The sequence below is a fragment of the Rissa tridactyla genome, chromosome W (genome assembly GCF_028500815.1).
Source record: "Rissa tridactyla isolate bRisTri1 chromosome W, bRisTri1.patW.cur.20221130, whole genome shotgun sequence".
NCBI classification, from domain to species: Eukaryota; Metazoa; Chordata; class Aves; order Charadriiformes; family Laridae; genus Rissa; species Rissa tridactyla.
Genome location: NC_071496.1, coordinates 7967198 through 7993641, shown reverse-complemented (window position 1 = coordinate 7993641; position 26444 = coordinate 7967198). Strand labels below are relative to the sequence as shown.

The following is a 26444-nucleotide window of genomic DNA, read 5'->3' as shown; positions in this document are numbered from 1 at the left end:
TATACAAACACGATTACGGAACCGCCGCTCCGCCGCTCGCGGCCGGACCCTGGACGCCCCAGCCCGCTTTTAAGCAGCAACTTCCTGCCCCCTCCCCCGGCAGCTCAGGGTGGGCGTGGCTCACATGGCATGGAATACCAGGAAAAATTAACCCTATCCCCACCGGAACCAGGACATTATCCACCCCTTATTCCATACCATCTATGCCATGCCCAGCAGGTTCCAATGAATTGCCACCACTTTCCCCTGTTATATATATATATATATATATATATATATACACACATATAATGCCCTTAGTTTATGGGCCATCCCTCCAAAGTGTCCGTTGAGTTCTTTTAATCCACGGCTTTGGGCTCCATCTGTTAGAACAGTCTCTCAGGGCAGGTGAGATGCTGGGTGGTGCTGGTCTGTTGCATGCTGTATTTTTCGGAGCTTGTGACTGGTGCACCTGGTGTGGCTCATGCACGCAGTCCGTGGGCTGAAGATGTAGATCTTGAGGAAACTCCTGGGCGCCAGCTGCTGAGATCAGTTCTTATCCCATCATCCCTGTGCCTTACTTATAGTACAACTGATAGCAATTATAGCAATGAGGACATACAGTGACAGTGTTACTCAGCAATTAACAGCACACAATCTGATTCATTGGCTATTCTCGCCCAAAATCAGATCCCCATGAGGTACACATCGGACTTCCCCATCCTTCCGCATCACCCACCAAGTGCACCCAGGTCCTTGGGCAAAAGCAATCCCACGGATGGGTTTGCCTTTGCCTGAGGCAGGACTAACCCAGACTGTCTTCCCTAGCATATTCTTCATGTGCACTACGGGGACTTTATCCCCTTCTACAGTACGTGGAAGTTTTGATTGGGCAGGGCCAGCCCGATTGTTAGATCCCCTGGTGTTAACTAGCCAGGTAGCTTTTGCTAAATGTGTATCCCAGTGTTTTAAAGTCCCACCACCCATTGCTCTCAGTGTAGTTTTTAACAGTCCATTGTATCGTTCTATCTTCCCAGAGGCTGGTGCGTGATAGGGGATGTGATACACCCACTCGATACCATGTTCTTTGGCCCAGGTGTCTATGAGGCTGTTTCGGAAATGAGTCCCGTTGTCCGACTCAATTCTCTCTGGGGTACCACGTCGCCACAGGACTTGCTTTTCAAGGCCCAGGATAGTGTTCCGGGCAGTGGCATGGGGCACAGGGTATGTTTCCAGCCATCCAGTGGTCGCTTCCACCATTGTGAGCACATAGCGCTTGCCTTGATGGGTCTGTGGCAGTGTGATATAATCAATCTGCCAGGCCTCCCCATATTTGTATTTCAGCCATCGCCCTCCATACCAAAGAGGCTTCAAACGCTTGGCTTGTTTGATCGCAGCGCATGTCTCACATTCATGGATGACCTGTGCAATAGTGTCCATGGTCAAGTCCACCCCTCGGTCACGAGCCCATCTATATGTCGCATCTCTCCCTTGATGGCCTGAGGAGTCATGGGCCCACCGAGCTATGAATAGTTCACCCTTATGTTGCCAGTCCAGATCCACCTGAGCCACTTCAATCCTAGCAGCCCGATCCACCTGCTGGTTGTTCTGATGTTCCTCCGTGGCCCGATTCTTCGGTACGTGGGCATCTACATGGCGTACTTTCACAACCAGATTCTCTATCCGGGCAGCAATATCTTGCCATAGGTCAGCAGCCCAGATGGGTTTGCCTCTGCGCTGCCAGTTGCCCTGCTTCCACTGCTGTAACCACCCCCACAGAGCATTTGCCACCATCCATGAGTCAGTGTAGAGATAAAGTACTGGCCATTTTTCTCGCTCAGCAATGTCCAAAGCCAGCTGAATAGCCTTCACCTCTGCAAACTGGCTCGATTCACCCTGTCCCTCACTGGCTTCTGCAACCCGTCGTGTAGGACTCCACACAGCAGCCTTCCACTTTCGATGCTTTCCCACAATCCGGCAGGACCCATCAGTGAACAGGGCATATTTCTTCTCATTTTCTGGCAGTTTATTATATGGTGGGGCCTCTTCTGCATGCGTCACCTCCTCCTCTGGTGACATTCCGAAATCCTTGCCTTCTGGCCAGTCCACGATCACTTCCAGAATTCCTGGGCGACTGGGGTTTCCCATTCGAGTTCGCTGCGTGATCAGTGCAATCCACTTACTCCATGTAGCATCGGTTGCATGATGTGTGGTGGGGACCCTTTCTTTGAACATCCAGCCCAGCACCGGCAGTCGAGGTGCCAAGAGGAGCTGTGCTTCTGTACCAATTACTTCCGAAGCAGCTCGAACCCCTTCATATGCTGCCAATATCTCTTTTTCTGTTGGAGTGTATCGGGCTTCGGATCCTCTGTATCCACGACTCCAAAACCCTAGGGGTCGACCTCGAGTCTCCCCTGGTGCTTTCTGCCAGAGGCTCCAAGTAGGGCCGTTCTCCCCGGCTGCGGTGTAGAGCACATTTTTAACATCTTGTCCTGCCCGGACTGGCCCCAGGGCCACTGCATGGACTATTTCCTGTTTGATTTGTTCAAAAGCTTGTCGCTGCTCAGGACCCCATTTAAAGTCATTCTTCTTCCGGGTTACTTGATACAGAGGGCTTGCAATTTGACTGTAATCTGGGATATGCATTCTCCAAAAACCCACAATGCCTAAGAAAGCCTGTGTTTCCTTTTTACTAGTTGGTGGAGACATAGCTGCTATTTTGTTGATCACATCCATTGGAATCTGACGGCGTCCATCTTGCCATTTTATTCCTAAAAACTGGATCTCCTGCGCAGGTCCCTTGACCTTACTTCGCTTTATAGCAAAACCAGCGTTCAGAAGGATTTGGACTATTTTACTCCCTTTCTCAAAAACTTCTTCTGCTGTGTTTCCCCATACAATGATGTCATCAATGTACTGCAGATGTTCTGGAGCTTCACCCTGTTCCAGTGCAGTCTGGATCAGTCCATGGCAAATGGTGGGGCTGTGTTTCCACCCCTGGGGCAGTCGATTCCAGGTGTATTGGACGCCCCTCCAAGTGAAAGCAAACTGTGGCCTGCACTCTGCTGCCAAAGGGATTGAGAAGAATGCATTCGCTATATCAATCGTGGCATACCACTTGGCTGCCTTGGACTCCAGTTCGTACTGGAGTTCTAGCATGTCCGGCACGGCAGCACTCAGCGGTGGCGTGACTTCATTCAGACCACGCTAGTCTACAGTTAGCCTCCACTCTCCATTAGATTTTCGCACCGGCCATATGGGACTGTTAAAGGGTGAGCGAGTCTTGCTGATCACTCCTTGAACCTCTAGTTGACGAATCAGCTCATGGATGGGAATCAGAGAGTCTCGGTTAGTGCGATACTGCCGCCGATGCACCGCTGTGGTAGCAATCGGCACCTGTTGTTCTTTGACCCTCAACAACCCCACAACAGAAGAATCCTCCGAGAGACCAGGCAAGGCAGACAACTGTTTAACTTCCTCTGTCTCCAAAGCAGCTATGCCAAAGGCCCAGCGGTACCCTTTTGGGTCCTTAAAATACCCTCTCCTGAGGTAATCTATACCAAGGATGCACAGAGCCTCTGGGCCAGTCACAATGGGATGCTTTTGCCACTCATTCCCAGTTAGGCTCACTTCTGCCTCCAGTACAGTCAACTCTTGGGATCCCCCTGTCACCCCAGCAATACAGATGGGTTCTGCCCCTCTATAGCTTGATGGTATTACAGTACACTGCGCACCCGTGTCCACTAGAGCCTTATACTCCTGTGGGTCTGATGTGCCAGGCCATCGAATCCACACCGTCCAATAAACCCGGTTGTCCCTTTCCTCCACCTGGCCGGAGGCAGGGCCCCCCTAATACTGGTCATAGTATCCATTACTCACTTCTTGCATAAATGACTTGGAAGTTCCTTCAGGAGGATCAGAAGCAAGATCAGGCCTTCTGCTTTGTCTGGGGAACGGCCCACTGGAAACTGGGGCGGCACTTTTCCTGGAGGGATCCCCTTTTGTGGTTGTCCTTCCTTGCAACTCCTGTACCCGTGTCCGCAGGATCGAAGTAGGTTGTCCATCCCACTTCCTCATGTCCTCCCCATGGTCCCGCAGGTAGAACCACAGGGTGCCTCGTGGTGTGTACCCTCCGTACTCCCTCTCTTGAGTGGGGAAATGCCTGCTTCTAATAGCTGAGATACTGGCCCGTGCAGGTGGGGAGTAGGACATATTCCCTTCAAGTTGCTGGACCTTCCGGGACAGTTTCTCCACAGCTGAGACAAGGGGGGAAGAGAAACTTTCTTCATATCGCCGGAGCCGGCCAGCCACCTCATCCACCGTTGGTCCCTCTTCACCTTTCCATTCCATTACTGCCAGGGAGTTGGCATATGACGATGGTGCGCTCCGTACAAACTTACGCCACACGGGCCTTGTGCATTGCACCTCATCAGGGTCTGTGGGTAAGTCTGCATTGTCCAAGTCATAATAAATCATCTCCCGCACGGCTAATTCTCTCAGGTACTGGATACCTCTTTCCATGGTAGTCCACTTGCTTGGCTGACATACAACATCCTCACTGAAGGGGTACCTCTCCCTCACGCCTGACAGGAGTCGTTTCCAGAGGCTGAGGGCTTGGGTCTTTTTCCCGATCGCCTTGTCAATGCCGCCTTCCCTAGACAGGGATCCCAGCTGCCTGGCCTCCCTACCCTCTAATTCCAGGCTACTGGCCCCATTATCCCAGCACCGGAGCAGCCAGGTGACAATGTGCTCGCCTGAAAGTCGGCTGAAATCTTTTCGCATATCCCGCAGCTCACTCAAGGATAGGGATCGAGTAATTATCTCTGGTTCTGCCTCTTCCTCCTGCTCTCGTGATGACCCTGGTTCATCATCATCTCTTACTAAGCGAACTGATTTCTTTGTGTACTTCTTCTTCTGTATGGGGGCAACTGATACCGGCACGGGTTGGTTCCCTGGTTCAGTGGCAGTGGCTGCTATGGGGGTTGGAGTAACTGCAGTGGCTACCACAGGGGTTGCAGTAGCCGCAGTGTCTGTCGCAAGGATTGCAGTAGCTACAGTGGCTGCCGCAGGGGCTGCAGCAGCCGCATTGGCTGCTGGTCTGGTTTCCATCTCTTCCCCTTGAGGGTGCTGCATAATTCTGAGCAGTGCCTGGTAGATACTGGCCAGGGCCCAGCACAGCGCGGTGAGTTGTGCCTCTCTAGAATAGCCACAGCATTTTCCCTTCAGATATTCTACCACTTTATCAGGGTCCTGTAATTGTTCAGGGGTGAAATCCCAGACCATTGGAGGTGAGTAGTTCTCTAGGTACCTGCCCATGCTCTCCCACATGCCGTGCCACCCCTGACTATCCAGCCTCGGAGCAGATCTCCGGGTGGTAGTCTTAAATAGTCGCTTAACCCTAAACAAGACCTGGAACGTATTCAGGAGACATAGCACTAGGAACACGCTGGTTTGAGTATCCCAAGGATATTCAAAATTCTCAAAAGCTGTCATACCTGACCCGAAGGAGAAAAGGGAGGCAAAAGGGCTGGGGAAATTATTAACAAATTCTGAGAGACGGTGTCCAATGTACGGACAGGACAGCAAAACCACATAAACACCCCAAAATAGCCGTCTGAACAGTGATGTTATCATATCATAAACAGATATCGCACAGGACAGCAGAATGATAATCCTCATCCCTCTTCCAGACATGGTAAACAGCATTGCAGGGAGTACATAAGCCATATAGGAATTTATGTAACACAGCCATGAGAACAAACCAAGCAACATGATGACCAGTGACTATTTACCTAATAAAATAAATGCATACAAAAAAAAAAAACCAAAACCGTTTTTTCCACGTTCTAGTTGGATTCTGTCGTTATCTCAACCCTTCGAGCCCCACGTTGGGCGCCAAAAAGGACTGTCGTGGTTTAGCCTCAGACGGCAACAAAGAACCACGTGCCGCTCGCTCGCGCCTTCCTAATACAGGAAGAATCGTAAGAAAAGGCAAGACTCTTGGGTTGAGACAAAGGCAGTTTAACAGAACAGCAAAGGGAACAGGCAAACAACAACAACAACACGGATAGGGGAATATACAAACACGATTACGGAACCGCCGCTCCCCCGCCGCTCGCCGGCCGGACCCGGGACGCCCCAGCCCGCTTTTAAGCAGCAACTTCCTGCCCCCTCCCCCGGCAGCTCAGGGTGGGCGTGGCTCACATGGCATGGAATACCAGGAAAAATTAACCCTATCCACACCGGAACCAGGACACACAGACAAGCCTGATATTATCATCCCCCTCCCCCTTCACATCTAGTTTAAAGCCCTGTCGATCAGCCCCGCAATCTCTTGGGCAAAGACCCTCTTCCCCCTTTGAGAAAGGCGTTTCCCATTTGACATCAGCAAGCCCGGTGCCGCGTAGGCCTTCCCGTTGTCAAAAAAACCCAAAATTGTGGTGGCGACGCCAGCCACGGAGCCATGTATTAATGGATTGGATGCGTCTGTTCCTTCCAGTGTCACTGCCTGCAACCGGAAGGAGCGAGGAGAAAATAACTTGTGCCCCAGACTCCTTTACCGACCTTCCCAAGGCCCTGAAGTCCCCTTTGATTGTTCTTGGTCTGTGAGTTGTAGCTTCATCTCCACCTACATGGAAAGTCAGTAATGGGTAATAGTCCGAGGACCGTATCAAACTAGGGAGTTTCCTAGTTATGTCCTTAACCCAGGCTCCGGGAAGACAGCAGACTTCCCTATGAGGAGGGTCTACCTGGCATATTGGACCCTCTGTTCCCCTCAGGAGGGAGTCACCAATGACTATAACCCTTCTTTTCTTCCTTGTGGGTGTGGTTGTGATACAGGGGGTATGCCTTTCTGACTGTGGAGATGTCTCTAGTGTAGATTGGCCATCATCCACATCCTCATTTGACTGGCCTTCCTCAACCAGAACCTCATATCTGTTGTTCAGAGGTACCGGGGGGCGGGGGGCGAGGTGGGCAAGGAGGGAGTTTGCCCGCTGCCCCAACCATGAACTTGCCTCCATTCACTCTTTTCATTTAGGCTTCTGCCTGACAGGGGCAGGGTACAGGGGCCCCTTGATCTTGGTTACTTTCCATTAGGTGCTCCCGTTTCTGCTTCAAGGAGGGCAGAGCCTGGCTCCACCAGTCTATTTCTTCTTCAGCCTCCCTAATGCTCCTTAACCTTTCAACTTCCTCTCGCAGCTCTGCCACCAGGCTGAGCAGACCGTTCACCTGTTCACAACGCACACAGCAGTTCTCATAACTGCCTCCCATTGCCGGTGAAAGGCTCTGGCACTCCCTGCAGCCTGTGACCTGGACGGCTGCATGTTTCTGTGGGAGCTCTGTCTGGGTTCCCACATCCATTCTGGCTAAGGTTGAGAGCATGACCTTCTGCTGGGTGGAGACCATAGCTAAGCTCCTTCCAAGAGGGTGATGACCACCCTTGTCGTGGTGCTTCCAGGTAACACCCTGGCTGACACCCACTTGCTGCTTGCTTACTCAGTGTGCAGTGACCTGGTTGCAGTGCTCCGAAAGGCTTCTTTTATGGGGGGGCGGGAGGGGAATTTACGCCTCGTTTAGATCTGCCGCCGGGAGTGCTGGCTCCGCCCCCTAGAGCTGCCAGGCACCGGCCCGGGCCGGCCACTTTTCCCGGCTTCAAAAAGCCCCCAAAGGAGACCATTGCCGGCTCTTTTTGCCGAGATTCCCTTCTCCAGTGCAGACTTACCTGCACTGGAGCTGGTCTCCTCGGCAAGCATATTATATACGGTACAGCATATATAATAATTGCCATCTGCAGATCATTGTTTTATTGGAGGGTTAAGGAGACAGCAAGGATTCTGGCTTTCCATTGTTGCCTGTGCTACAATAAAAATTCTGGTTTCTTCTTTATTAAATTTTTAAGAAAAATGCAACAATAAGAGCAACAACTTAATAAATTACCAACAACCACTAACAATGACATCAGAACAAATTAATGAAAACAAACTTTTTTTTTTTAAGGTGAGCACAGCTGAGTCTTCTCATTTGGCCTTCAAAGGTACCTACCTTCTGGGTAAACTGTGTAGTGGACAAACACACACACAGTTTTCCACATATGAGAAGAGGGCACAGAAATTCAGTAGCTAAAAAGGGAAAATCATTCATGACTGTCCTGGTTCTGGCAGGGATAGGGTAATTTTCACAAGGAGCTGGGACAGGACACAGCTGACCCAAACTAGCTATGTGATGCCTCACTCAGTATATAGGTGTGAGAGCAGGCTGGGGTGGGGAGTTATTAACTGGTTATTGCAGGTCCTGCCACCTCTCTTTCTGTTTTTCAGTGTTTTACATTTAAGTGATTTCCCCCCCAGTTAAAATTAAAATATTTGCAACTGAATATATGTGGGTATTTTTTTTATGCTGAATGGAAGAAAAAAACCCCATCCTTCTTCAAATATTGTATCAATACCAAACTTTTAAAAATATTTAAAGTAAAATCAGTAAGAATTAGGTGATAAAGCTGACTAGATAAGTTATTTAGGTAGCAGTTTGCCACAGCAACAAGTATAAGCAAGAGCCTCTCTCATTGAACAGAAAGTTGGCTTTGCTCTACCCCAAACCAGGACATCATGTCACTGAGCAGCACTGAGAAGAATCTGGCCCCATCCTCCTGACACCCATCCTTTAAGTATTTATAAGCACTGATGAGATCCTCCCTCAGTCTTCTCTTCACCAGACTAAAAAGACCCAAGTCCCTCAGCGTTTCCTCATGCTGCGATGAATGGCTATAAGCTCTTCAGAAGGGATAGGCAAGGGAGGAGAGGCGGGGGTGTGGCTCCGTACATTAGGGAATGTTTTGGTTGTATGGAGCTAGATTCCAGTGATGATAAAGTCGAGTGTTTATGGGTAAGGATGAAGGGGAAGGCAAATAAGGGAGATCTTGTGCTGGGAGTATGCTAGAGACCACCCGGCCAGGATGAGGAGACAGATGAAGTATTCTATAAGTGGCTGGCTGAAGTCTCGCAATCGCCAGCCCTTGTTCTGGTTGGGGACTTCAACCTGCCGGGTATCTGCTGGAAATACAACACAGCAGAGAGCAGGCAGGCTCGGAGGTTCCTCGAGTGCATGGAAGAGAACTTCCTGACACAACTGGTAGGCGAGCCTACCAGGGGAGGTGCCTCGCTAGACCTACTGTTCACAAACAGAGAAGGACTAGTGGGAGATGTGGTGGTCGGAGGCCGTCTTGGGTTTAGTGATCATGAAATGGTCAAGTTTTCAATTCATAGTGATGTAAGGAGGGGGGTTAGCAAAACCTCCACCTTGGTCTTCCGGAGGGCGGACTTTGGCCTGTTCAGGACACTGGTTGAGAGAGTCCCTTGGGAGACAGTCCTGAAGGGCAAAGGGGTCCAGGAAGGCTGGACGCCCTTCAAGAAGGAAATCTTAAAGGCCCAGGAGCAGGCTGTGCCCAAGTGTCGCAAGTCTAAAGGGCGGGGAAAATGGCCAGCCTGGATGAATAAGGAACTTCTGATGGGACTTAGGAATAAAAGGAGGGTTTACCACCTTTGGAAGAAGGGACAGGCAACTCAGGAGGAGTACAGAGATCTCGTTAGGTTATACAGAGAGAAAATTAGGAAGGCAAAAGCCCAGCTGGAGCTCAACTTGGCCACTAACATTAAGGACAACAAAAAAAGCTTTTATAAATACATCAACAAAAAGAGAGCCAGGGAGAATCTCCATCCCTTACTGGATGCGGGGGGGAAAGTTGCAACCAAGGACGAGGAGAAGGCTGAGATACTTAATGCCTTCTTTGCCTCCGTCTTCAATAGTCACACCAGCTATCCCCAGGGTGCTCAGCCTCCTGAGCTGGAAGATAAGGATGGAGAGCAGAACAACCCACCCATAATCCAGGAAGAAGTAGTCAATGATCTGCTTCTGCACCTAGACGCACATAAGTCTATGGGGCCGGATGGGATTCACCCCAGAGTACTCAGGGAGCTGGCGGGAGAGCTCACCAAGCCTCTCTCCATCATTTATCAACAATCCTGGTCAACAGGGGAGGTACCAGATGACTGGAGGGTGGCTAATGTGACGCCCATCTACAAGAAGGGTCGGAAGGAGGATCCGGGGAACTACAGGCCTGTCAGCCTGACCTCGGTACCAGGGAAGATCATGGAGAGGATCATCTTGAGTGAGCTCTCACGGCAAGTGCAGGGCAGCCAAGGGATCAGGGCCAGCCAGCATGGGTTTAGGAAAGGGAGGTCCTGCTTAACCAACCTGATCTCTTTCTATGACCACGTGACCCGCCTTCTGGATGCAGGGAAGGCTGTGGACGTTGTCTATCTGGACTTTGGTAAGGCCTTTGACACCGTCCCCCACAGCATTCTCCTGGAGAAGCTGGCGAATCATGGCATAGACAAGTGTACTCTTTGATGGGTTAAAAACTGGCTGGATGGCCGTGCCCAGAGAGTTGGGATTAATGGGGTGAAATCCTCTTGGCGGCCGGTCACCAGTGGTGTCCCTCAGGGCTCGGTTTTGGGGCCAGTTTTGTTTAATATCTTTATCAATGATCTGGATGAGGGGATTGAGTGCACCCTCAGTAAGTTTGCAGATGACACCAAACTAGGTGGGAGTGTTGATCTGCTTGAGGGTAGGAAGGCTCTACAGAGGGACCTGGACAGGCTGGATCGATGGGCCAAGGCCAACTGTATGAGGTTTAATAAGGCCAAGTGCCAGATCCTGCATTTCAGTCACAACAACCCCAAGCAATGCTACAGGCTTGGGGCAGAGTGGCTGGAAAGCTGCCCAGCAGAAAAGGACCTGGGAGTGTTAGTGGACGGCCAGCTTAACATGAGCCAGCAGTGTGCCCAGGGGGCCAAGAAGGCCAACAGCATTCTGGCTTGTATCAGGAATAGCGTGGCCAGCAGGAATAGGGAAGTGATCGTGCCTCTGTCCTCAGCACTGGTGAGGCCTCACCTCGAGTACTGTGTTCAGGTCTGGGTCCCTCTGTACAGGAGGGACATTGAGGTGCTGGAGCGTGTCCAGAGGAGAGCTACCAGGCTGGTGAGGGGTCTGGAGACCAGGTCATATGAGGAGAGGCTGAGGGAGCTGGGCATGTTTAGCTTGGAGAAGAGGAGGCTGAGGGGAGACCTCATTGCCCTCTACAACTCCCTGAAAGGAGGTTGGAGAGAGGTGGGTGGTGGCCTCTTCTCCCAGGTGAATAATGACAGGACCAGAGGAAATGGTCTGAAGCTGCAGCAGGGGAGGTTTAGGTTAGATATTAGGAAGAATTACTTTACTGAAAGAGTGGTCAGGCGCTGGAACAGCCTGCCCAGGGAGGTGGTTGAGTCACCATCCCTAGAGGCATTTAAGAAGTGTCTAGATTTGGTGCTTCAGGGCATGCTCTAGTGGCAGAGATTGTAGGATGTTTGGTTGGACTCGATGATCTCAAAGGTCCTTTCGAACCATGAAGATTCTATGATTCTATGATAAGAGAGATGTTCTAGTCCCCTAATCATCTTGGTAGCTCTCTGCTGCACCCTCTCCAGTGGTTCCCTGTCCCTCTTGAACCAGGGAGCCCAGAACTGGACACAGTACTCCAGGTGCGGCCTCACCAGGGCAGAGTAGAGGGGGAGGATGACCTCCCTCGACCTGCTGGCCACACTCTTCTTGATGCACCCCAGGATGCCATTGGCCTTCTTGGCCACAAGGGCACATTGCTGGCTCATGGTCATCCTATTGTCCACCAGGACTCCCAGGTCTCTTTCCACTGAGCTGCTCTCCAGCAGGTCAGGCCCCAACCTGTACTGGTGCAGGGGGTTATTCCTCCCCAGAGGACTACATGAGCAAGAGCTGTTTAAGTTTTCTCTGTAAGTGTGAAAAACAGAACTGTAGCTTTGATTCCTCTTCCTTTAAAGGCCTGGTTGATGTTTCCCCAGGTGAACAAGTGCTAACACTGTACCGTTACTTATGATTTTCAGTTATTTTTCTGTTGGAAATCACAGAATATAACTATATCTTTCCAGAGGGCATCTTAATATTAATTCATTTGAAAGTTATAGATATTGGTCAGCTTTACAAGTCATTGCAAGTAAGAAATAGTTTCTGTTTTTACTGTGGGACAGATGAAATTAATTTGAAAGAGGGGAGGAAAGCTATTCGGAACTAGAACAAATAGTACATATACAACTGTCTTTACTGATGACATTAACAATTCAGAAATACTTTTGAGTTACAACTGATGGGAAACTTCAATGAGATAAAGTAGGCATGCTGAACACAGAAACTAGAAAAAAGCTGATGTTCAAGGCAAATAATTTTTATTTTAACTGGCTTTTAACTTGGAAATAGCAAGAATATCAGTTTTGAAATATTTCATCTTAAAGGTCCCTTCCAACCTAGACGATTCTATGATTATGTTTGTCATGCTGTAAACTTTGAAAATAACTTTTTCTTTACCAAAAACAATAACTTCATTCAGTTTTGTTTTCCATGTAATATTGTTTCTCCTGTATTAAGCCCACAAAAAGAACATTTTGATTTATTAGCAAAAAATAATGAAACAAATCAATAAATTATAAAGCCAAAAAGGACTACTATAAACAACTCTGAGCTGCATAAATCTGGCCATCAGTATATTCTGCATTAACTTCACTTTCAAATATCTCTTAATCTTAAAATTTCCATTGACGTAACACCTGTACTTTTGAATGTCTCTTCCCTTATATTTCTTCATTCACTTCTGAGAACTGTGCCACCCTGTGTTTTATACCATTAACTCTTTTAGAATTGCACTAAGAACTGTTTGTTCTGTATTCCAGCCCTGCTTTCTTCCTGCTTTTCTGTTGCAGATCTAAATATTTGACACAAGCTAATTAGTTAACTTCATCAATACAAATTTTAAAATATTTATTTCAAAATAAGTATAAATTAGTCACTGCTGATAAGGGGAAGGGATTTAAATGAGGTAATTGCTTTGTTACCTTTTTATCTGGTTTATGTGTAGCTTTAAAGAGAAATCTCTAATGGCTTGAATTAGAGTTATTTGGTGGTGAAATTTTGTTATGACACAAATATTTTGATATGCCACTGAATATTTTTATAGATTATCCTAGGCTTTCTTTTAATAGTGACTTTAAAAGCCTTGGATCAGATTGGATGTATGACATTTGACACTTTTTTTTTTGTGTTAATCTGTAGGCAGCAGTTAAATCAAAAAAAGCTACAGATACCTATAAACTATATGTGGAGAAATATGCTGCAGTTAAATCTGTTTTCGAACAGAAGATGACAGAAACTGCACAGGTAAGTGTTATATTAAATTAATTTCCTTTAAAATAGATTAATATGTTCTATTTTATCTCTCTGAAGATATCTGAAATCAAAGCTTTTGAAAAATTGGTTCAAGATAGAATGATCTCCATTGGAAATTGATATGAACAATAATATCAGAAGTAATATGTTTGAAGGGCAAACATTGACCACATATGTTGTGATGGCAGTGTCCTTGAATGACACAGTTGAACGCTAGCACTCTAAAAAGACTTTTGAAGAACTTTTTAGGAAGAAAACAAAATGAACTTTTGGAAGTATTGTAGATGCATTGTGATCATGTGGGAAATCCTGTGAATTGCTGGAGAGCCAGAACTATTCATAGGAGTTTTAAAACTGGGATCCATCATGTTTTTTCATTATCATTCTAGCAAAACGCTTCAGTAACAGCTTGTTCAAGTGTCTTTCCAGGGTTTATCTGAGGTGGTCAAAAGCCCCTACATCTATTCAAATTTCTATTTTTTTTAAAGCTGTTTTAATCTGTATTTCAGAGGATATCAAGTTCTCTGTATGATTGCACATGTTCCTGCTTGTTATGTTTTAAAGTTTCTTTTTCAAATCTGTTGATAGCAGACTTTTTTCCACTACCCCAGATTTCAAAAAGCAAACCTCACTGTTTCTGCTTTTAGTAGTAATATTTAGTTGAGGACTGGTTGGCATATTTATTTCTATATGTTTCTTGGTTTAGTAAAGCTTTTACAAGATAGGAATTTTCTTTTCGGTTGAAGATTCTTTGTTCTCTTTCTTAGTTTCAAAGATTAATTTTTAGGCATAGATCGAATTATTAGGGAGAATCATTCATACTTGTATTATTAATGTAGAAGTGAAAAAGTGCTAGGGTTTTCCTTAACTCCTTGGAAATTAAGATTTTATGGTATGGGGATTATGTAGGCTGACATGTAAAAAACTGCCCTGTCCTAAACTATAAACTGTTTTTCTACTTTGAAAACTTCATTAGAACTTGATCTAGTTCATCTCTGTATAGATATTCAACACAGCTGTTACAGAAAGGGTACCAAACGCTTCCCTCCCACCTACCCCTCCAGTCCAGGCATTTGTGACACAGTGCTCAGGCATGCTACTGCAAAATTCTGCCTTTAATGTGACTGTTACATTAAGAGTCTTGACATCCTTTCGTTGAAGAGTTCACAGTAAGCACCTTTGTACAGTATCCTAACTAGGTTCTGGTTGGAGAAGCTGTACTCCCTATGCTTTTCTTTTCAGTTTGAATTCAATTTAGTTGAAGTACATTATTTTCCTCTCATTTAAAAAATATATGTGACTCTTAAATGTGGGGGTATTTTTTATTGTATAGTGTAAGACAGTGATGATTGCAGTTATTCAGTGGTATAAAAAGGCTTTATTTAAAATAAACCAACCAACCAAACAACTCACCGAGAAAATTAATGGGTACCGTAGTCTGGGTTATAAGGCCTGTTGTACTTCTCTCTGGTGTGTGAAGCTGTGTTTTCAATATATGTTTTAAATTAGTATTGTTGTTGAAACCAGCAGTTGTCCTCTTTCCATGCTGCTTCCTTTGTCATATTTGACCATAGCAAAATAATATAGTTTATGTAATTAGGCAGTCAGTAAAAGAAGTAATGTCATAGAATAGGCTACGGAAGATGTCCATATCCTCTGTAATTAAGAGGAAGGCTGCTTGAGGGGAAAAAATCATTTTAGTCTGCTTGCTTGATGGCTAGAGAGGCATATAAGTATGGCAAAAGAAAGATTGAGAGTTTAGAAGTTGAGATATTTGACTTGTCTGTATAGAGTTGTACTTGTTTGTGAATCAGAGTATCAGGAGGTGTGAAATGTGGAGAGGTGGTCTTCAGAGAACCCTGCAAAAATTGGAGAGAGGATTAAGTGGTGCTCCAAAGTTTGGACAGTTACAGAAGTAGGAAGAGAACTAGGACAGAGCAGGATTAAACACACGTTTCAGGATGATTATGGTTGACTGTTGGGGAGAATTAGGACATTTTTAGTTCTGATCTTTGGCTAGTAAGGGTTCATTAGAGACATTGGAAATGGTTTTAAAATGGGTGTCAGGTGGAAGCCTGAGTAAGATGGAACAGGAGGACAAATTCCAGACAAACTGCAAAGCTTTTATACAGTGAGTTTGAAGATCAAACAGATGAATCACATTTAAAGAAGCAAATGATATAGATTTAACTAGAGAAAGAGAAAGCATGTGTATATTGCGGGCAGGAAGAGAGGGTGATGCGAGGAGATGCAAAACAGATCTGAAATAGGATTCCTGGGAATAGATGAAAAAAAAGAAACTCTTCAGTCATGGACAAAAAGATATTTTTTTAAACACCCTCCAACCCTATTTTCTTTTGGTAGAAATAGATCAGACTTTTAAAAATCAAGATAGATGAAGGTTTAAAGAGTAAAAAAGTTGGATAATGGTTCCAAAAGGATATTATAAAGTACATTATTTCATAACTCTGAATTCTGCACCTTCCTTTCTTAAACACTATAATTACCATAATCAAGATCTGAAAAAAAATTTTGTTTTTCTGTTTAGTATATTTAATTATTAAAATTTAAGGTTTAGTATTTAAAGAATTATTTTCATTATGAATAATTGCTTGTGTTGGTTTACAGAAATTTCAAGACATCGAAGAAACACACCTTTTTCATATGAAAGAGATTATAGAATCATTGTCAAATACCATAAAAGAAATTCATTTACAAATAGGAGAGGTAATTTTTATATTATTGTTTGTTTGGATCATGCTACATATTTTTCTTAACTGTTAAATGAAACATTTCTTACTGTGTTTGTTGTAATTACAAGATCACATCTTTCAAATGATGGTAACTTTTGAAAACAGTATGAGTAGAAGGAAATAAACAGAAATGATCCACGGAATTCAAAAGACTTTCAAGCAGATGTGGTTCTTTTTACCACAGATATCAAACATTATGTGAGTACTGAACTTGTTTATGAGATGCTTGATGGAGATTTGAACATCTCCTAAATTGCTGGTTTGGTCTTTTATGATGTTTCTGTATGTGTATTCTCTTTTGTTATTCAAGCCTCTCTGAATTTTTTTTTATTAAATGGATCATCCTCTAATTTTGTTCATTGTATTGGAAATCTTTTTAATATCTAAATTCAATATAAGCTGAATTTTTTGCTGCTTCCTGTCGTATTTATAAGTTCAATATCACAAATTTTACAGAATAAATCTGAATAATCATTAAATTTTGTGTTAACAGGAAACAAAATATTTTGACAATTTGGAGAATTATTAGTGTATTTCAAAGTTCTGTTCCCTAGATATTAATTGGCACCCATTTCACACATTTCAGGATACTTGTGCTTTTATTTAAGTAAAACTTGAAATTAATATCAGTCTGAAAAGCTTCCAAATTTTTGATACACTTTGGTTTTTATGAGCAAAAGACCTTCAATAACAGTGTTAAAAGAAGCTTTTAAAGTATCTTTTCTTTAGATGCAAGTTGGTTTAATAATCCTTATAAGTAGTCCTTAATTTCTTGATGTTCTGCAATGTAGTTCTATTTGTATACATTTAATTTGAGTCACTGTTTTCTTCAGTTTTGAGGTTTTCTGATAATGAATGGTGGTCACACAGGTCATGCTATTTATTTCTAAAGCATATACATATTGCCTTGTTGGAAAAACTTCTTATTAACAACATGTGGTTGTTCCTTTGTCAGACCAAAAACCATTACAACAGTAATGCTTTTACTCAAGCAGGTGGGAACTGTGATAATAAAGTGGTAACAGTTCACACCCTTAACTGGTGCTGTCTTAAGAGACTGCTTGTCTTCCTGACATTATAGTGGGACATGTTGCTGACAAATTCAGAAAATTATGGATTACAGAAGTGGTTTAGATGGAAGAAATGGAAGTAAATCCTAGACCCGTCACCAAGCTGTATTCTTTCATTCCTCATTTGTACCTGTATCATACACACACTTGCTAATACTAAAACAAAGAAGGGATTTCCTTAGTAAAATACCTGTTGTTTTTTGGAAGCCCTATTTTAGAGGTAAGTATTTTGAACCTTAGCTCTAGAGAAAAACACTTTTTAAAGTTAATTATATTCTTTCGGTTTTTGGTTTTAAAAATCCTTTTGTGTGGTGTGGTTTTGTGTGTGTTTCTTTTTTTTTTTTTGAAGGTGCATGAAGACTTTATTAATAGTATGACAAATACTACAGTTGAGAGTTTAATACAGAAATTTGCTGAGTCAAAAGGAACTGGCAAGGAAAGACCTGGTAAGAGATTAAAAATAAGAGTAGGAAATGTTAATTTAAAAACTGTAGATTTACACCCTTAATAAAAGGTCAAACCCTATTTGTTAATGTGTTTTAGTGGTAATGTACTTACGATTAGATTGCAAATTCTCAAAATTCATTAGCTTTGATATTAAATGATTCATAGAAATTTAACAACACAATTTATTATGTAAGTGTAGTATTTGTATTTGTAAAGCATAGCATTTTATACCTCTTGAGTCCCTCTATGCAGACCTTCGAGGAAGCTCTTAAACTATACTTCTCCCTGATACATCAGTGAAACTTGTCAAGAAACTGAAGTTCCTTGCACAAACTTATCTTTGCTACGTGCTTCTGCACAAATTATATTTCCAAACTTTATTTAATATAAATTTATGGATATATTCAGAAAAAATGTCTGTAATGCTACTTATAGAACCATTGGAACAGTTGCATCAGTTTATTTGGTTAGCTTACAAAATTATGCATTTTAATAGATTATATGTAGATTATTTCCTTTAATAAGCAGCAAATTGAATTGTTGGGTGTGGTGTATAAGACTTTCTTGGACTGGCATAAAAAGACAGTCTCATATTCTCATAGCGTATCTAACATTATAGAGTTCACTTTAATATTTGGGCATGAGCACATGGTCACTAGGTGTGTGAGTACAGGAATTCAGTAGTACCATTTTCCTTTGAGCATTGGGAGTCCTGGCTAGCATCTCTGCCTTCTAGTACAGAAGCACAAAGTTTTTTTCAGAGCAAGGGTGAACATAACAGAGTAGATCTTGAGAATTTATATTAAATTGTTAAATATGGTTACTAGGTGCCTTACAATACCTCTGTGAGGTGTTTTTAACATAATATTGTTTCATATTCTCTCTGTGATCTGCTAATGCTGATACTTGAGTGGGCTGAGGTAAGATTGTATATGGAACAGTTTTTGAATGTTTCCTGTATATTTTACAATGTTTTAATAAAGAGTAAGAAAGAAAAAGTATGAACTTCAAGGGTTCAAGTTCAGTTGATCTGAAATCAGGGTAAAGACGTGAAAATTCAGTGTTCAGACTTCTTTGATTAGCTAGTGCTGAGATGTCATGGCTAGGGATCTCTATCTTGCATTTAGGATCCTGACTCCCTGGGTTACAAAGACCCTTGCTTATGTATCACAGAGTACTGTGCGCATGTCATCCACATTATTAGTGTGGTTTTTTGCTAGACAACATAGTAATCATAAGAAAAATAACACTTCTCTTATTTAGTGGGAGAAGTTATACACACTGTGTACTTATTTATTGCTTTACAGAGTTCTTCAAATCCCATTTGTATTCTCTGGGGTCAAATAAAAACTTTTACCATAGTAAATTTCACTTATTCAATCCTACAACTATTTTAACAGCAAAATATTTTAAGGAAATACTACTTTTTTAGTGTGGAAATGTATGCACCTTGAATTTTCTTTTACGGAGTGAAATTATTGTATCAACTTTGTAAAGCAGTCATGGTGCTGAGGAAAGCATAGACAAATTCAGCAGCAAAAGAATACAAATTCACGAGAAGTTGTGAAGTGTCTAAGATAGGAGAGTAGAAACACAGACTGCTAGTGATATTAATTATGGTTACTGCTTCTATTACATTCATTTTATTAACTTAAAATCATATAACTTTGACAATTACAAAGATTTGGAAGGCAAAGTGAGGTATCAGTCTTCTAAGAATGAAATGGAAACATCCACTGTGGGAGGGAAAAAATACTTTTCTGCAATTGAGAACTATTCTTAATAGAAATGTATTTTAACTCATGGAGCAAATGTTAGAAGTCTTTCTATGGTGTGAATTTACAAGTTATCGTGGAGAAGGAAATGGTTTCTTGGATAAATCTAAGTATTCAATGTATAAAAATGATACTGACTTGGTATACAAGACAAATGTAGAAAGAATGTCCTACGGCTGTCACTGTTGCTTAAGATTACAGTCCTAAATGTATTTGAAGGAAATACTTTAAAAATCCCCAGGACTATGTAGGCCTTCTACCTTCCGTATTATTTGTGGGCTGATATACTGAATTGGTTGGTGGGCTGCATTCTGAAATACTGAATTTTGAAAACAAAATAAACTAAAAGGATATTGCATAACAAAATACTTTAGATTATTTCAGTATATTCTAGCTATAGTTATAGTACTTCATAGCAGAGTTTACTTACTTTTATTTATATCTGTAAAAATAAAAATTAATCTGAAAGGAAGTACTGAGTAAGGCTGGTTTATTGCATAGATTATAAACAATTTACAAGAAAGTTTTCTAGATATAGGCAATTAATTAAGTTCTCATCTGCATATCTGCAATTTCTTTTGTACAGTGATGTCCTTCATACCAGATTATATGGGCTCTCTCTGGTGGCTAATTTCTGGCACCTGAAGTCTTAATATACAGGGGCTTCTTCAGTTTAATGCACACTTCTTTTCTAGTACAAATAACATTTCTTTCAATCAGTAATGCTTTATGAGTTTTTTTAACTTCATTTATCAACTTCCTTACAATGGCTTTTTTAAACTGCTACCTAAATAACTTATCTAGTCAGCTTTATCACCTAATTCTTACTGATTTTACTTTAAATATTTTTAAAAGTTTGGTATTGATACAATATTTGAAGAAGGATGGGGTTTTTTTCTTCCATTCAGCATAAAAAAAATACCCACATATATTCAGTTGCAAATATTTTAATTTTAACTGGGGGGGAAATCACTTAAATGTAAAACACTGAAAAACAGAAAGAGAGGTGGCAGGACCTGCAATAACCAGTTAATAACTCCCCACCCCAGCCTGCTCTCACACCTATATACTGAGTGAGGCATCACATAGCTAGTTTGGGTCAGCTGTGTCCTGTCCCAGCTCCTTGTGAAAATTACCCTATCCCTGCCAGAACCAGGACAGTCATGAATGATTTTCCCTTTTTAGCTACTGAATTTCTGTGCCCTCTTCTCATATGTGGAAAACTGTGTGTGTGTTTGTCCACTACACAGTTTACCCAGAAGGTAGGTACCTTTGAAGGCCAAATGAGAAGACTCAGCTGTGCTCACCTTAAAAAAAAAAAGTTTGTTTTCATTAATTTGTTCTGATGTCATTGTTAGTGGTTGTTGGTAATTTATTAAGTTGTTGCTCTTATTGTTGCATTTTTCTTAAAAATTTAATAAAGAAGAAACCAGAATTTTTATTGTAGCACAGGCAACAATGGAAAGCCAGAATCCTTGCTGTCTCCTTAACCCTCCAATAAAACAATGATCTGCAGATGGCAATTATTATATATGCTGTACCGTATATAATATGCTTGCCGAGGAGACCAGCTCCAGTGCAGGTAAGTCTGCACTGGAGAAGGGAATCTCGGCAAAAAGAGCCGGCAATGGTCTCCTTTGGGGGCTTTTTGAAGCCGGGAAAAGTGGCCGGCCCGGGCCGGTGCCTGGCAGCTCTAGGGGGCGGAGCCAGCACTCCCGGCGGCAGATCTAAACGAGGCGTAAATTCCCCTCCCGCCCCCCCATAAAAGAAGCCTTTCGGAGCACTGCAACCAGGTCACTGCACACTGAGTAAGCAAGCAGCAAGTGGGTGTCAGCCAGGGTGTTACCTGGAAGCACCACGACAAGGGTGGTCATCACCCTCTTGGAAGGAGCTTAGCTATGGTCTCCACCCAGCAGAAGGTCATGCTCTCAACCTTAGCCAGAATGGATGTGGGAACCCAGACAGAGCTCCCACAGAAACATGCAGCCGTCCAGGTCACAGGCTGCAGGGAGTGCCAGAGCCTTTCACCGGCAATGGGAGGCAGTTATGAGAACTGCTGTGTGCGTTGTGAACAGGTGAACGGTCTGCTCAGCCTGGTGGCAGAGCTGCGAGAGGAAGTTGAAAGGTTAAGGAGCATTAGGGAGGCTGAAGAAGAAATAGACTGGTGGAGCCAGGCTCTGCCCTCCTTGAAGCAGAAACGGGAGCACCTAATGGAAAGTAACCAAGATCAAGGGGCCCCTGTACCCTGCCCCTGTCAGGCAGAAGCCTAAATGAAAAGAGTGAATGGAGGCAAGTTCATGGTTGGGGCAGCGGGCAAACTCCCTCCTTGCCCACCTCGCCCCCCGCCCCCCGGTACCTCTGAACAACAGATATGAGGTTCTGGTTGAGGAAGGCCAGTCAAATGAGGATGTGGATGATGGCCAATCTACACTAGAGACATCTCCACAGTCAGAAAGGCATACCCCCTGTATCACAACCACACCCACAAGGAAGAAAAGAAGGGTTATAGTCATTGGTGACTCCCTCCTGAGGGGAACAGAGGGTCCAATATGCCAGGTAGACCCTCCTCATAGGGAAGTCTGCTGTCTTCCCGGAGCCTGGGTTAAGGACATAACTAGGAAACTCCCTAGTTTGATACGGTCCTCGGACTATTACCCATTACTGACTTTCCATGTAGGTGGAGATGAAGCTACAACTCACAGACCAAGAACAATCAAAGGGGACTTCAGGGCCTTGGGAAGGTCGGTAAAGGAGTCTGGGGCACAAGTTATTTTCTCCTCGCTCCTTCCGGTTGCAGGCAGTGACACTGGAAGGAACAGACGCATCCAATCCATTAATACATGGCTCCGTGGCTGGCGTCGCCACCACAATTTTGGGTTTTTTTGACAACGGGAAGGCCTACGCGGCACCGGGCTTGCTGATGTCAAATGGGAAACGCCTTTCTCAAAGGGGGAAGAGGGTCTTTGCCCAAGAGATTGCGGGGCTGATCGACAGGGCTTTAAACTAGATGTGAAGGGGGAGGGGGATGATAATATCAGGCTTGTCTGTGACAAGCTCTGGGATAACCAACAGCTCAAAGGCTCTTGTCCTGCTGGGGGATTTCAACCACCCCGACATCTGCTGGAAAAGTAACACAGTGAGCTGTAGACAATCCAGGAGGTTCCTGGAGTGCCTTGATGATAACTTCCTAAGACAGGAAATAGACAGCCCTACCCGAGGGGATGCCATACTGGACCTGATAGTCACCAATGCCAGTGAGCTCATTGGGGATGTCAAGATTGGAGGCAGCCTGGGCTGCAGTGACCACGCACTGGTGGAGTTCACGGTCCTGAGGGATACGTGCCAGATGAGGAGCCTAGTCAGGACCCTGGATTTTAGGAAAGCAAACCTCCACCTCTTCAAGGAGTGAGTCCATAGGACCCCCTGGGAAGCGGTCCTCAGGGACAAGGTAGCAGAACAGAGCTGGCAGATCTTCAAGGATGCTTTCCAGAAAGCACAAGAGCCCTCAAGGATCAGTGCTGGGACCGGTCTTGTTTAACATCTTCATCAGCGACATGGACAGTGGCATAGAGTGCACCCTCGGCAAGTTTGCCGATGACACCAAGCTGTGTGGGGCGGCTGACATGCTGGAGGGAAGAGATGCCATGCAGAGGGACCTTGACAGGCTGGAGAGGTGGGCCCATGCCAACCTCATGAAGTTCAACAAGACCAAGTGCAAGGTCCTCCATCTGGGTCGGGGCAATCCCAAGCACCGATATAGGCTGGGCAGTGACTGGCTTGAGAGCAGCCCTGAAGAAAAGGACTTGGGGGTGCTGGTGGACGAGAGGCTCAACATTATCACCCTCTACAACTACCTGAAAGGAGGTTGCAGAGAGATGGGGGCTGACCTCTTCTCCCTGGTGACAAGTGATAGGACAAGAGGAAATGGGTTCAAGTTACGTCAGGGGAGGTTTAGATTGGATATTAGGAAACATTTTTTCACTGAAAGGGTTATTAAACATTGGAATAGGCTGCCCAGGGAGGTGGTGGATTCACCATCCCTGGAGGTGTTTAAAAAAAGGGTAGATGTGGTACTTAGGGACATGGTTTAGAAGTGGTTTTTGTCAGGGTAGGTTAATGGTTGGACTTGATGATCTCAAAGGTCCCTTCCAACCTCAGCAATTCTATGATTCTATGAGCCGTCAGTGTGCACTAGCAGCCCAGAAAGCCAGTCATATCCTGGGCTGCATCAGGAGAAGCGTGGCCAGCAGGTCGAGGGAGGTGATTCTCCGCTTCTACTCCACTCTCGTGAGACCCCACCTGGAGTACTGCGTCCAATTCTGGAGCCCCTACTACAAGAAAGATATGGACGTGCTGGAACGTGTCCAGAGAAGGGCAACGAGGATGATCAGAGGGCTGGAGCACCTCTCCTATGAGGACAGACTGAGAGAGTTGGGGTTGTTCAGTCTGGAGAAAAGAAGGCTCCGAGGAGACCTAATAGTGGCCTACCAGTATCTTAAGGGAGCCTAGAAGAAAGCTGGGGAGGGACTTTTTAGGATGTCAGGTAATGGTAGGACTAGAAGGAATGGATTAAAACTAGAGATGGGTCTATTCAGACTGGACGTTAGGAAGAAGTTCTTCACCATGAGGGTGGTGAGACACTGGAACAGGCTGCCCAGAGAGGTGGTGGAAGCCCCATCCCTGGAAGTTTTTAAGGCCAGGCTGGATGGGGCTCTGAGCAACCTGCTCTAGTGGGAGATGTCCCTGCCCATGGCAGGGGGGTTTGACTAGATGATCTTTAAGGTCCCTTCCAACCCTAACAATTCTATGATTCTCGATTCCCAGGTGTAAGAAATCAAGCAAGACAGGGAAGAGACCAGCATGGCTGAGCTGGGACCTGCTGGCCAAACTAAAAGGCAAGAAGGAACTGCACAGGCAGTTCAAGCAGCATCAGGCATCCTGGGAAGAGTATAGGGATGCTGCCCGGTTATGTAGGGATGAGGTCAGGAAGGCCAAGGCGCGGCTGGAGCTGAACTTGGCAAGGGATGCTGAGAATAACAAGAAGGGCTTCTACAGGGATGTCAGCCAGAAAAGGAAGGCCAAAGAAAGCGTACCCTCCCTGGTGACCAAGAATGGCAAACTGGTAACAAGGGACGAGGAGAAGGCTGAGGTTCTCAACAACTTTTTTGCCTTGGTCTTTACTGCCAGCCTCTCTCCTCACACCTCCCGGGTTGAAGGACGGCAAGAAGGGGACCTGGGGGACAAAGTCCCTCCCACTGTAAGTGAAAACGATGTTCATGACCACCTGAGGAACCTGAACATACACAAGTCTATGGGACCTGATGAGATGCACCCCAGAGTCCTGAGGGAATTGGCTGATGTAGTTGCCAAGCCACTCTCCATGATATTTGAAAAGTCGTGGCAGTCAGGTGAAGTCCCTGGTGACTGGAAGAAGGGAAACATCGCACCCATTTTTAAAAAGGGTAGAAAGGAGGACCCTGGGAACTACCACCCTGTCAGCCTCACCTCTGTGCCTGGGAAGATCATGGAACAGATCCTCCTAGAAGCTATGCTAAGGCACATGGAGGACAGGGAGGGGATTCGAGACAGCCAGCATGGCTTCACCAGGGGCAAGTCCTGTCTGACCAACCTGGTGGCCTTCTACAATGGAGTGACTGCATCAGTGGACAAGGGGAGAGCTACGGATGTCGTCTATCTGGACTTCTGCAAGGCCTTTGACATGCGCCCCCCCCCCCCCCCCCAACATCCTTCTCTCTAAGTTGGAGAGATACGGATTTGATGGGAGGACTGTTCGGTGGATAAGGAACTGGCTGGATGGTCGCATCCAGAGGGTAGTGGTCAATGGCTCAACGTCCAGATGGAGAGGGGTGACAAGTGGTGTCCCTCAGGGAGCCGTACTGGGACCGGTGCTGTTCAACATCTTCATCAATGACATAGGCAGTGGGATCAAGTGCCCCCTCAGCAAGCTTGCCGATGACGCTAAGATGAGTGGTGCGGTCGACATGCCAGAGGGACGGGATGTCATCCAGAGGGACCTGGACGAGCTGGAGAGGTGGGCCTGAGCAAACCTTATGAAGTTCAACAAGGCCAAGTGCAAGGTCCTACACTTGGGTCAGGACAATCCTCGTTATCAATACAGGCTGGGGGATGATGTGATAGAGAGCAGCCCTGCGGAAAAGGACTTGGGGGTTCTGGTAGGTGAAAAGCTGGACATGAGCCGACAATGTGCGCTTGCAGCCCAGAAGGCCAATTGCATCCTGGGCTGCATCAAAAGAAGCGTGGCCAGCAGATTGAGAGAGGTGATTCTCCCCCTCTACTCTGCTCTCGTGAGACCCCACCTTGAGTACTGCGTCCAGCTCTGGAGCCCTGAGCACAAGAAGGACATGGACCTGTTGGAGCGGGTCCAGAGGAGGGCCACGAAGATGATCAGAGGGCTGGAGCACCTCTCCTATGAAGACAGGCTGAGAGAGCTGGGGTTGTTCAGCCTGGAGAAGAGAAGGCTCTGGGGAGACCTTATAGCGGCCTTCTAGTACCTGAAGGGGGCCTACAGGAAAGGTGGGGAGGGACTGTTTGCAAGGGCATGTAGGGATAGGACGAGGGGCAATGGGTTTAAACTAGAGCAGGGCAGGTTTAGATTAGACATTAGGAAGAAGTTCTTTACAATGAGGGTGGGGAGGCACTGGAACAGGTTGCCCAGAGAGGTGGTGGAGGCCCCATCCCTGGAGACGTTCAAGGCCAGGCTTGATGAGGCTCTGAGCAACCTGCTCTAGTTGAAGATGTCCCTGCTTACTGCAGGGGGGTTGGGCTAGATGACCTTTAAAGGTCCCTTCCAACCCAACACGTTCTATGATTCTATTACTTGTGCAAAGCATTTGACACTTTCCTGCATGACATCCTTTTGTCTAAATTGGAGAGACATGGATTTGATGGGTGGACCACTCAGTAGATAAGGAACTGGCTGGATGGTTGCAATCAAAGAGTTGCGGTCAATGGCTCGATGTCCAAGTGGCAACCAGTGGCAAGTGGCTTTCCTCTGGTCAGTACTGGGACTGGTGCTGATTAACATCTTTGTCAGCGACACGGACGGTGGAACTGAGTGCACCCTCAGCAAGTTTGCTGATGACACGAAGCTG

At 45.2% G+C, this 26444-nt stretch overlaps 1 protein-coding gene across 1 annotated transcript in view; it reads left to right on the top strand.

Annotated features, from left to right (window-relative positions):
• The window catches only part of LOC128902132 (F-BAR domain only protein 2-like), a 152842-nt gene that overhangs the window by 39063 nt on the left and 87335 nt on the right, over window positions 1-26444 (top strand). Inside the window, exons 6-8 of the mRNA XM_054184550.1 lie at window positions 13153-13257; window positions 15895-15993; window positions 17439-17535. Of these exons, the coding sequence (XP_054040525.1) occupies window positions 13153-13257; window positions 15895-15993; window positions 17439-17535 (301 nt within the window). The remainder of the gene's footprint in view (window positions 1-13152; window positions 13258-15894; window positions 15994-17438; window positions 17536-26444) is intronic.